General features: G+C 47.6%; 1 protein-coding gene across 1 annotated transcript in view; it reads right to left on the bottom strand.

Moving 5' to 3' along the window:
* The window catches only part of CD47 (CD47 molecule), a 36,643-nt gene extending 31,158 nt beyond the window's left edge, over positions 1-5,485 (bottom strand). The window contains exons 1-2 of the mRNA XM_084649144.1: positions 5,288-5,485; positions 328-678 (exon numbers count right to left, since the gene is read on the bottom strand). Coding sequence (XP_084505270.1) covers positions 328-678; positions 5,288-5,333 — 397 coding nt within the window. The 5' untranslated portion in view covers positions 5,334-5,485. The remainder of the gene's footprint in view (positions 1-327; positions 679-5,287) is intronic.
* Positions 5,486-12,061: the final 6,576 nt, after the last annotated feature.

Below are 12,061 nucleotides of genomic sequence, written 5' to 3'. Positions count from 1 at the left end.
GGATCAGCATATACATAAACTAAAGTGAGTGTGGCACAAATACCATATAGTCTGTAAAATCTAAATCAGGTGAAAAAGCCTCAGCATCCTTAAAAGTTAACAGAGACAATGCCAGCCGGCAGGCCCAACTCTTACTCACAGAAATATTCCCCTGGACTTTGATATAACTATGCTCACAAGGACTGCTCAGGTGAGTAAAGACTGGGCTTTATGTTCTAGGTATTTTTAATGGTTCATTTTCACATTTGTTATTTTATGTCCTCTCTCTCAAGACCTGGTTTGTTTCATTTCATAGCAGGCTTACAAAATCACATGACATCAACTTACCTACACGGTATATAAGTTCAATTACAGTTTCTCCTTCCCTATTCGATTCTGTCACTTCACAACTGTAGTTTCCTGGAACTGCTTGCGTTTTTGAAATTGACAAGGAGGCACTGCCCAGACTTAAATTTTGTACAGATTCTAACACAGCAGATGAAAAATTCTTGTTTCTGTGGGTCTCTGCTGTAAATCCGTCAAAACTGAAAAATTCTTTTTTTTCTAGTTTCCATTTAACAAACATGGCTCTAATACTCTTCTGTGCTAGATTAGTCACTATGCAAGGTAGGATGACTGTTTTATTACAAATGGTTTGTTCAACAGACTTGATTGCATTGAACTGCAACTGGGCAGAACCTGGAAGAAAAAAAAAGTTTGATTAGACAGTCTTCCACAATTAATTTACCCAACACCTGAGCAACAAGAAAGCTATTGAAATATTGAAAAGTTCAATGGATGGCCAGACCTGATCATACACTTGAAACAAGCACAGATTAATGTTCTTCATTAGAGACAACAAGAGGGAAAACAAGAGATAAGAAGAAGAAAAACTCTGAGAAAGAGAGGAAGGATGGATGGATTTAAAAAAAATATTCCCCAAGAAGGCTATGCTTGGAAAGAGAGAGGAAGAGGCAAGAGGAGATTACAGCCCTTTTTTAGGCATATTTACTGCTTCTTGATTCTTATATGATGTTTGGGAACCACCACAACTGGTGTCTTAGAAGTACCTAACATACATAAGTAAACATTAATACAACATTCTCAGTGCTGCATCTAACCAGACAATTCTTCTGGGATATTTTCTGGGTCTAGGGCCACATGGAGAAAACATCTGCACTAAGGCCCAATTTCAGCAAAGCACATGTTTAACTAAGTATATGAGCAGCCCCACTAAAGTTCGACTTTGACTTAAGGCAGACATGCATGTGCCTGTACCATCAGTTACTGTTGAGGGAATTCTGTGTGCAGAATTTTTAATTTTTTGGCACAATATTTTAAAATTCTGCAAATTTTATTTGTTAATAAATGTGGAGGCTCCAGCATGGCAGTGGGGAACACAGGCCACTTGGAGGTGGGAGATCACCATGCAGCTCCCCTCCCCTGGGACAGCGACTTGGCGGTGAAGTTTCACCTGACCCTAACACACTGAAAGGGCCGGGTCTGAGCCAGAAACACCCCGGGGCCCTGCCCCACTGTGCCAGGCACATCAAGTGTGGGCAGGCCGACTCAACCCAGCAGGATCCAAGTGCAGAGGGCCTTAGTAGGGGGGATCCAGGTGTAGGGCAAGCTGGATGCAGATGGCTCAGTAGGGGATCTAGATGCGGGGGGCTCCAAGTGCAGGGGCAATAGAACTCTGCAGGGGGGTCTGGCTCAGCAGGGGGAAGTTGCGGTGCTCAGCAGGGGGATCCGGCTGCAGCTGGCTGGGGCTTGTTGGGGTGAGGGTCTGGGGGGCACATCGGGATGGTCCAGGTGCAGGGGAGATGGGGCCAGTTGGGGTGGGGGTTTGATGGGCCTTCTTAACAAGAGAGCCCCAGCGGCAGCTGCTGCCAAGGGGACACCAGATGCTGGGCTCCTGCTTCCTCTATGCCCTTCTCTTCCCCATCCCATCGCCATTCCCTAATGCCTCTTGCCCCATCCCCTCCCCATTCCTCTCCCCACTCTCTACCCCCCTCACACCAATATCCACCTCCCCCACCCTGTCCCACCCCCTTCCTTCCCCACTGCCTCTTCCCCCCACCCCACCAGCCTTTCCCATTTACCCCCGTCACCATTCCTGCCTTCCCCCACCGCAGGCACTCACTGTTGTACAGAAAACAGGATGGTTCCCAGTACACAGAAGGGGAACATGACAAGCACTAGGACTCAGGAGGCGGTGTTCAAACAGCACCCTCCTTCAGCCAGGCAGCTTTGCGCTTGCAGAAATGGGGGGGGGGGAATGGAGAAATGCAGTGGCAGGTGACCCCGTGTGGCTCCCACCTCGCCTCTGTTTGGAGGGACAATGCCCTCCCAAACTATGTCCATGGGCATCCCCAGTCCCTCCCCACGTGGCTTCCCTGTCACTTTCTGCAGGGAAGCAAAGAAATCTGCAAGGGGGGGGGGGGTTTGGAGGAACGACGACATGTTTTCCATATACACGCATTGGCACAGAATTCCTCCAGGGAGTAATCAGTAAGGGACAAGCTCTTCTTCTGTAGAATTTTTCTTTGCAGCTGAAAGGGGGCTAAGGAGGGAAACAAACACCACTGTTGTTTCTGCTTCCATGCTCCCTAGAGAAGCATGGAAAGAATGAGTGATGGTTTGTACAAAAGTTATGTTTGTTATTTGTACCTCCTGTACTCTGAAGGTGGAGCCAAATCCCCTGAGGTTTAGAACTTACTTTGCAAATTATGTCTTATTTTTGTATAGAGGGATTGCTCACCCCAAAAATATGTAGATCAAATAAGAGCATATCTTCTCATTTATTTAGCTGTATCTGGTCAGTAGGTCAGATAATTCAGAAATTTCAGGTGGTATTTTCCTACACTATGAACCAAAATTTATCAGAATTTTTAAAAACAGAAGGCTAAATTCTCTCCACATATCCATCTAAAGGTTATCTTATAGCATTTATTGCCATAGTATCTAGACGCTTCCCAGGTAAATGAGATCTGCATGGCAATGATGCCATTGGGAGGCAGGGCCAGGAGTGGGGCCACAGTCAGGGCTGGGGCCGCAGCTGGGCAATGGGTGGAGCTGGGGCCACAGCTGGGAGTGGGGCCATGGTCAGGGCCTGGAGATGTGGCTGGAGCTGCAGCCAGGCCGGGCCAGAAGCCAGGGGCTGAGGCCGCAGCTGGGGGCAAATCTGGGGCTTGGAGCAGAGCCGTGGCCAGGGGCTGAGGCCACCAGCAGTGGGAGCCATGGCTGGGCCAGCAGCCCAGGCCCAGCTGGGGGTGGGGCCTGGAGTGGGCACCAGAGCCGTAGCCAGAGCAGAGCTCGGCGGTGCTCCTTCCCTGCCCCCCATGGGGGAATGCCTGACCCCACTGTCCCCCCCAAACATTCCTCTATGCCCCGCTAGGGGGTGCACCCACAGTTTGAGGACCATTGATCTAAAAGCTTGGGGTGCAAGTTTTCTAATAGCATAAAACATTCCTTTTCAACCCTAAGTTCTCAAGAATATTGGCTGCTATAATGTCAGAAGTTTAAGTCAAATAGGGTGCCAGGAGAAGCAAGATGATAATCAAAATAATCTGATTTTACAGCACGAGTGTCTATGTTCAGTATTTTTGTTAGTTATCTACAGCTCAACAACTATAGTGGTTTTTTTTTTTTAATTAAAGATTCACAATATCCAATTGCCTTCATGCCCAGAAGCCTCAAACTGGATCAAGAACCTCAATGTGCTAGACACTATATCAAGACCCGCAAATCCTGCGAACACTTGTGTGTAAAGTTAACCGTGTACATGAGTTACTGGGCATTCTGCACAAAAAATATAAAAAATTCTGTGAAAAAAAAAAAATTCTGCATACAATACTTTAAAATTCTGCAAATTTTATTTGTCAAAACAACACTACATAATCACACCAGTTTCAATTATTTTGATAATTTATTTCAAAATACCTGTCAGCAAGTAAGTCTGTAACAATACAGACAGACACACACGAATTCTCCCAGGAATAGACATAAAGAAACCCCTATGACAACCCAGATTTCTGTTTCTCTGCCTCCTTCCCCCCAGGAGCCCAGCCAGAGGCCAGAAACATACAACCCCCCATCTCCCGAGCCAGCCACGGTTGCCCCCCCCAGCCAACCCCTCCTCTGAGATACCCAACACCCCCTCTGAGCCCAGTCACGCGGCCCCACCGGCACAGATACCCACACTATCTCCTCCATGAGCCCAGCCGCGGTCGTCCCCCTTGCCCAGATACCTGCATCCCCTATCCCCAGAGCCCAGTATAGTATAGTACAGTATAGTGGCTCCATTTAGTTTGCATTTCCCGAGTTTGTTTATGAGAAGGTCAGGCGAGACAGTATCAAAAGCTTTACTAAAGTCAAGATATACCACATCTATGGCTTCCTCCCTATCCACAAGGCTTATTACCCTGTCAAAGAAAGCTATCAGGTTGGCTTGACATGATTTGTTTTTGACAAATCCAAGCTGACTGCCACTTATCACCTTATTATCTTCAAGTTGTTTGCAAATCGATTGCATAATTATTTGCTCTACTGTCTTTCCAGGTACAGAAGTTAAGATGACTGGTCTGTAATTCTCCAGATTGTTCTTATTTCCCTTTTTACAGATTGATATGACAAGAGAATGTATTTATTTACGCAATTATATAATTACTTAGTAGGGGGCCTCTGTGCATACACACGTCTAACAACCTACAAAGGGCCCGAAAACATTAAACATCGACGTTAAAAGCTAGCTTGATTTCTAACCGCCAGTGGCCTGCTCTTTGGGGGTCCCGAGCACCTGCTGCTCCCACGGCCTGCAAGAGAACCTGTGGGTGCTCAGCACTGGCCGGCCGGACCCCCTCCCATGCAGGAGCCTAACACACGGGTGGCGACATTTAACTTTGCACCCACAGAGGCTTGGGAAGATGGCTTACACTGCGCCTAAGGCAGAGCCTGGCACTGGGCTCGGAAGGAGCAGCCCCCACCCGGCTTGGTTCCCAAGACACAGACCCACACTCAGACACACCCAGACCCCCCTCCCCCGGCCTCTCCCAGGGACCTTTGCTGGGACCGGCGCCTTCAGCACAGCCCCGGGCCCCACCCAGCCACGCGGCGCCCGGGTGCGAGGAGCCACCCCGGGCTGGCGGAGGGGCCCGGAGCCCCGCACCCGGTCCCGCGGCTCCTGCCGCTCAGGGACAGCGCCAGGCCCCGCCCTTCACGCCCGGGGGCCGCTGCCAGCGCCGGGGCTCCTGATGCGCCGGGCCGGGGGCTCCAGGCCCGGGGGGGGGGGAGGAGGCGGCGGACTCACCCGCGCACACGGCGCCCAGCAGCACCCAGGCCCCCAGCGCCCACATAGTCCCCGTCCGCAAGGCGCCACTCGGCCCGGGGAAGCCGCGCTGCCTCCGCCTCGCCGCGAACCGCGCCGGCCAGGGACGCGCCCGAACTGACGCGCTTCCGCCGCCAGCAGGGCGGGGCCGGCGGGTTTCGCTTTCGGTTACCCCGGGCGGGGGAGGGGGCAATCGCGGCGCGCGCGCGGACGTTCGCGGGGCGGGGTTGGGATCCCGGCGCGGGGGCGCGGAGGTGGGCGGGAGAATCCCAGTGCGAGGAGAGGCGGGCGGGGGCGCGTGCTGCGCAGTTCCGTGTGTTTTGTCGGGTCCTGGGCTCTGTTCGGGGTCCTGGACCCTGTGGGGGGAGGCGCTGTCGCACTTGCAAGACACTGTATTGCCAGCCGCAAGCGTTAAACCCGTGAAGCAGCCCCTTCCCCCGCCAAAGAGAATGGGCTTAACATCACAAGTAAAAATTCACTTGGGGGACCTTTTTATTTGGCATCTGGTGTTTGAGGCCTTCGGCTGAACGCGGGGCACGTTTTCTAGCTTTTCTCCACACACTCAGAGACCTGAAGTCTTCCTTTTTCTTCAAAAGAGAAGGCTGGGATTCTCCTCGAATAACATGCCCCAACAAACAAGCATGCTCTGCTCAGGCTATGTCTACGCCGCCCACCTTTTAGCGACCCAGCTGAGGCCACTACAGCCCTGCCACTAAAAGGTGCGCCGCGGGGCCGCTCTTTGTTGGCGGGAGAGAGCTCTCCTGCCAACCAAAAAACTCCACCCCCAACGAGAGGCAGCACCAGCAACAGCTTTGTGGCCGGGAGAGCTCTCCCGCTGACAAAGCACTGTTCACACCGGCGCTGTTCGTCGGTAAAAGTTTTGTCCTTCAGGGGTGTGTGTCATCCTTGCTCCTTATTCTATTCCTTCATCCTCTGAATGCCCTCTCCTCCACCTCGCCTCAGCCCTGCAAAGCCTGTAAGACATCCCCTGTAGCTTGCAAGCGCTGCAGGGGCTCTTGTCATGGAGTCGTTCACCAATGTTTTAAAACTAGACGGTCACCCGCTTTGTTGCTCATGCAGGCCGATCTGTGTATGTGTTATCCAACTTTTTAAAAAAAGAAAAGGAGTACTTGTGGCACCTTAGAGACTAACCAATTTATTAGAGCATAAGCTTTCGTGAGCTACAGCTCACTTCCTCAGATGCATATCGTGGAAACTGCAGCAGGCTTTATATATACACAGAGAATATGAAACCAACAACCACATACCACACAACAGAACCACTAACCCAGGAACTTATCCTTGCAACAAAGCCCGTTGCCAATTGTGCCCACATATCTATTCAGGGGACACCATCACAGGGCCTAATAACATCAGCCACACTATCAGAGGCTCGTTCACCTGCACATCCACCAATGTGATATATGCCATCATGTGCCAGCAATGCCCCTCTGCCATGTACATTGCTCAAACTGGACAGTCTCTACGTAAAAGAATAAATGGACACAAATCAGATGTCAAGAATTACAACATTCATAAACCAGTCGGAGAACACTTCAATCTCTCTGGTCACGCAATCACAGACATGAAGGTCACTATCTTAAAACAAAAAAACTTCAAATCCAGACTCCAGCGAGAAACTGCTGAATTGGAATTCATTTGCAAATTGGATACTATTAATTTAGGCTTAAATAGAGACTGGGAGTGGCTAAGTCATTATGCAAGGTAGCCTGTTTCCTCTTGTTTTTTCCTACCCACCCCCACCCCCCCGATGTTCTGGTTTAACTTGGATTTAAACTTGAAGAGTGGTCAGTTTGGATGAGCTATTACCAGCAGGAGAGTGAGTTTGTGTGTGTATGGGGGTGGGGGGGATGTGAGAAAACCTGGATTTGTGCAGGAAATAGCCCAACTTGATTGTCATGCACATTGTGTAAAGAGTTGTCACTTTGGATGGGCTATCACCAGCAGGAGAGTGAATTTGTGTGGGGGGGTGGAGGGTGAGAAAACTTGGATTTGTGCTGGAAATGGCCCACCTGATGATCACTTTAGATAAGCTATTACCAGCAGGACAGTGGGGTGGGAGTAGGTATTGTTTCATATTCTCTGTGTATATATAAAGCCTGCTGCAGTTTCCACGATATGCATCTGAAGGAAGTGAGCTGTAGCTCACGAAAGCTTATGCTCTAATAAATTGGTTAGTCTCTAAGGTGCCACAAGTACTCCTTTTCTTTTTGCGAATACAGACTAACACGGCTGTTACTCTGAAACCTGCCAACTTTTTAAGTGCAAATAGATGCCTGGCTGGGGAGGAACTTGTCAGAGGGAGTGGTGAGGGACCCGGTTAGATGCTGGCCTGAAAGGCTGTCAGGAGCCCAGCGAGGGTGCAGGAAAGAGGAGGCAAGGACCCTGTTGGTAAGGGAGGGAGCTGGCTGCAGTGGGATGGGAGGAGCAAGAGACCCAACCGGGTGTACAGCTCACCCCACATAAGCAGTGAAGTGCATGGCCCTCTAATAAGTGAATAGGCTGCTGCAGAGAGCAACAGGGAACTTTCTCTGCCTGCAGCACTCTGTAAGCCAGATAGTGGAAATCAGGCTTTTCCTGTTTTCTGATTATTACCAGAATCAATAGGCTTCTGCCCATTGATACCTAGAACATTCCCTGATATGCTGGAATTGATTAGCTGCAGTTTTCAAAAGTAATTATGCTACATACATACAAATGCCACAGAGTTGAGAGTAGGGCCTCACTTCACTCCGCCCACTAATTAAATACCTTAACTGGTAAACTTTATTAAATTGGAGTTAAGGTTGTAAATAGGGAGTGTAAGTTAATTGCAAGTTCACAGTTATTTTAAGGGGGGGAAAAAACCTTTATACTGTCATTTTTTTTTTAAAACAAAACCTGGAACTTAGCCCGGAAAATCATCCTGCAAAAAGAGTTAGGAAGTATGGAATGGCAGAGCTGAATTCATCCAAGCAGCCTTAACTCTGTCCCTGTGTCACCTCCCACAAAACAATTAAAAAACAGGGGAGAAAAAATGTGATCTTCAAACATCACTCAACATCATAACCAGTCCTACCTGCTTTAGGATAATACACAGCTGTCAGTAAAACAAATGCTCTGCCACGGGCCTGCTAGGTGACCTTGGGCAAGTCACTTCACTGCCCTGTGCCTCAGTTTCCCCATCTGTAAAAGGGGGGTGATGATAGTAACGTTCTTTGTAAAGCACTTTGAGATCTACTAATGAAATGTGTTACTGAAGAGCTAGATATTATTTTTATTAATTATTATTATTTTATTTTTATTATTATTGGTGTTGTTTATTTGATGTCTCTTCACCAAAAGTGACCATATCCCGGACTATTTTTCAGGACAATTCCCTCCAAAAGTATATGCCATTTCCAGTCTAAAGATGTTCTATCCTGGGCACAGAGAGCTGCAGACTGGTGTTCTGGAACAACATCAGATTTGTGTACAGTTGTATAGTATGCTGCCAGTGAGATAAAACTGTGTGCGCATTCCCTTTCTGCTGCAGAGTCCAGAGGGGTACAGCTGCAACACACCCACTCATCCCTATTGCCAAGGCAGCATATATAGCACACCCACACCCTGCTGCAAAGCCAGTGTATATAGTACACCCAAAACCCTGCTGCCAATGCACCATATAGAGCACACACTCTTCCAACTGCCAGGAGCCCTGTTATTGCCTGTGGGAGTGATCCATGCTCTTAGTGTCGGATGTTTATCTGTAAACTACAATAGTAGTCTGTGTTGCTGAATCCCAAGGAAGATGCTGTGTGTACAGCTTCCCTGTGCCATTAAGCTGGGTGTGGATCTGCAACATGCACTACTGCCAGTCTGTACCAGAAGTCTGCAGTACTCCTCCTCCCTTCTAAGTTCTTGGGGCTTGGTATGCAGCACCCTCCTTTTCTGGTGCCGGTGCTTGTGGTTCCTACCACAGAAATGATCTACTGTTGTGCTGTCACTCCCTGCTGCAGGGCTGTCAAGCACACTGCTTGTTACCAAGAAGGCTGTGTGCCTGTTACCAAGTCCTCTTCCATCATCAGGGCACTGGATGCTAGTGTGACCACTCTCCACTGCTGTTGTCATGGGATACCATGTGCTTATGCTCAATTGGTTCCTGAGGCCCGTGGGGCACATGCAGCAGCAGTTCTCAAATGTGGAAACAGAACTGCACTGTCTATGATTTACATATTTAATGCACGGTTCTATAATAATGGATTAACATACCCATGTATGGTTGTAAAAGTGTACCTTACATACACCCTGCTTAGGAGGCACAATAACTTTCAATAGGCTATCTAATCTAGTCTTGAGTATAGCTACCAGTAGGTACTAATCTGCAATTTCAGATTCTCATTCCCTAGAGTGAAGCTGACCATTATATGTGGTCACATTGGAAATGGGTGGAGATAAGTGTCACAGACACAGAGAACTGTCAAGGAGGCAGCTGACTGCTGTAGCTGGTAGGAAAATTCAGAAGAGTAGCATAAATAGGCCTGCATGCCTGAAGCCTCTTCAAAGGCTACCCGGAATAACAATTTGTCAGACTGACAGGGTATGAGTGCCATTTCATTCAGCGACAAGAGAGCAGCCAGACCTCCATCTGTACACTTGGCATCTCCGCAATACATTAACCATAAACACTGTCAATTAGTAGAACACTCACATTAAAAGCACCATGTCCAGAAGCCATGGCACAGCATTATAATAATAAATAACACTTTGCACTCATCTGTAAATCTCATTGTCCTTTACAAAAGTGGATATCGTTAGCTCCATTTTATTGATTGGGAATCAGAGGCACAGAGAAGTTAAATAATTTGAACAAAGATACATAATGAGCCAATAGCAGAGCTAGGAACAGAACCCAGCTCTCCTGATTTTCAGTCTTCTGAGCTAACCACTGTCCAAGACCTGGGGCTATAGCCTAGCTATGTGACTATGCATCACAGCTCTATAGACTATGACTATAGTCTATAGAAATCTGATGAGGTTCAACAAGGACAAGTGCAGAGTCCTGCACTTAGGACGGAAGAATCCCAGGCACCGCTACAGACTAGGGACCAAATGGCTCGGCAGCAGTTCTGCAGAAAAGGACCTAGGGGTTACAGCGCACGAGAAGCTGGATATGAGTCAACAGTGTGCCCTTGTTGCCAAGAAGGCCGATGGCATTTTGGGATGTATAAGTAGGATCATTGCCAGCAGATCGAGGGACGTGATCGTTCCCCTCTATTCGACATTGGTGAGGCCTCATCTGGAGTACTGTGTCCCGTTTTCGGCCCCACACTACAAGAAGGATGTGGAAAAATTGGAAAGCGTCCAGTGGAGGGCAACAAAAATGATTAGGGGACTGGAACACATGACTTATGAGGAGAGGCTGAGGGAACTGGGATTGTTTAGTCTGCGGAAGAGGAGAATGAGGGGGGATTTGATAGCTGCTTTCAACTACCTGAAAGGGGGTTCCAAAGAGGATGGATCTAGACTGTTCTCAGTGGTAGCAGATGACAGAACAAGGAGTAATGGTCTCTAGTTGCAGTGGAGGAGGTTTAGGTTGGCTATTAGGAAAAGCTTTTTCACTAGGAGGCTGGTGAAATACTGGAATGTATTACCTAGGGAGGTGGTAGAATCTCCTTTCTTTGAGGTTTTTAAGGTCAGGCTTGACAAAGCCCTGGCTGGGATGATTTAGTTGGGGATTGGTCCTGCTTTGAGCAGGGGGTTGGACTAGATGACCTCCTGAGGTCCCTTTTAACCCTGATATTCTATGATTCTATTATTTTGTTTAGTGGAAAACTCAACCCCGCACCCTTATTATTGCTCTCAAACAAAGTTTGAGAACAGACAATTTTTTCTTACTCCTGTATAAGTGATTATAAGATGGGTCATGTCTTGAGCAAGAGGTGGGTAAATAGGATCAAGGTCAAGACAGAGTATTCATAAATAATTACAGTCACACCATGATTTCCAAAAGAGAAACATTGCGGAGTAGGCAATGCTAACCAGAGATACAGGTTCTGCTTGGGCTTAGACTTGGCCTCTCCTGGTGAGCCCCTCTGTCTGCTAGCCTTGAGAGAGGACAAAGGGATACATCTATTTCAGTTTCAATTGACATATTTCATTAACGTTGACGTTGACATATTTCATTGACGTCTGTAAATATGTGTGCAACTCTGAGCACCAACATATAAAAGGTTCCATGAGCAGGTCAAGCCAGGTTCAAAATCCAACAACATTTCTAGAAGAACAGGTCAAAAATAGAAAAACAATTTGGCAGAAAAAATATTCACTTTCAAAATTGTTTCTGTTTCACAGGGATTGAAATGGAATAATGTTGGGTTTTTTTCCAGACTTTTTTGCAAAATATTTGTTTGAAAAATTGAAATTTCAAAATTTTGTTTTCCTCTTTTATTCCCTTTTTCTACTTAGTACAATACAATGAATAGTGTCCAGTTTTTTAATTCCATTTTTTTATTATTATTTTTCTTTCAGATACTCCTCTCGGGGTTTGTCAAACATCTTTTTCCTTCAGTGGCTTCAGAGTCCACGGCAAACCTATACAATTAAAAGTCACCCATGTTCATAGGGCCACTGAATTCACTGAGAATTTTGCTATTGAGTTCATTGGATGCCTAATCAGATCCTTAATTAACTACTCATTTTTACATTGCAGAGCACGTGGCGGGGGGGGTTGTTTGAGGCTCAGCTTAAATAAAAAAAGACCTTTATGTCTGCCGG

Source organism: Lepidochelys olivacea, assembly GCF_965140295.1.
Source record: "Lepidochelys olivacea isolate rLepOli2 genome assembly, chromosome: 1".
In the NCBI taxonomy this organism is placed as follows: domain Eukaryota; kingdom Metazoa; phylum Chordata; order Testudines; family Cheloniidae; genus Lepidochelys; species Lepidochelys olivacea.
Note: the sequence above shows the minus strand (reverse complement) of the source record. Positions and strands in the feature narration are given on the sequence as shown.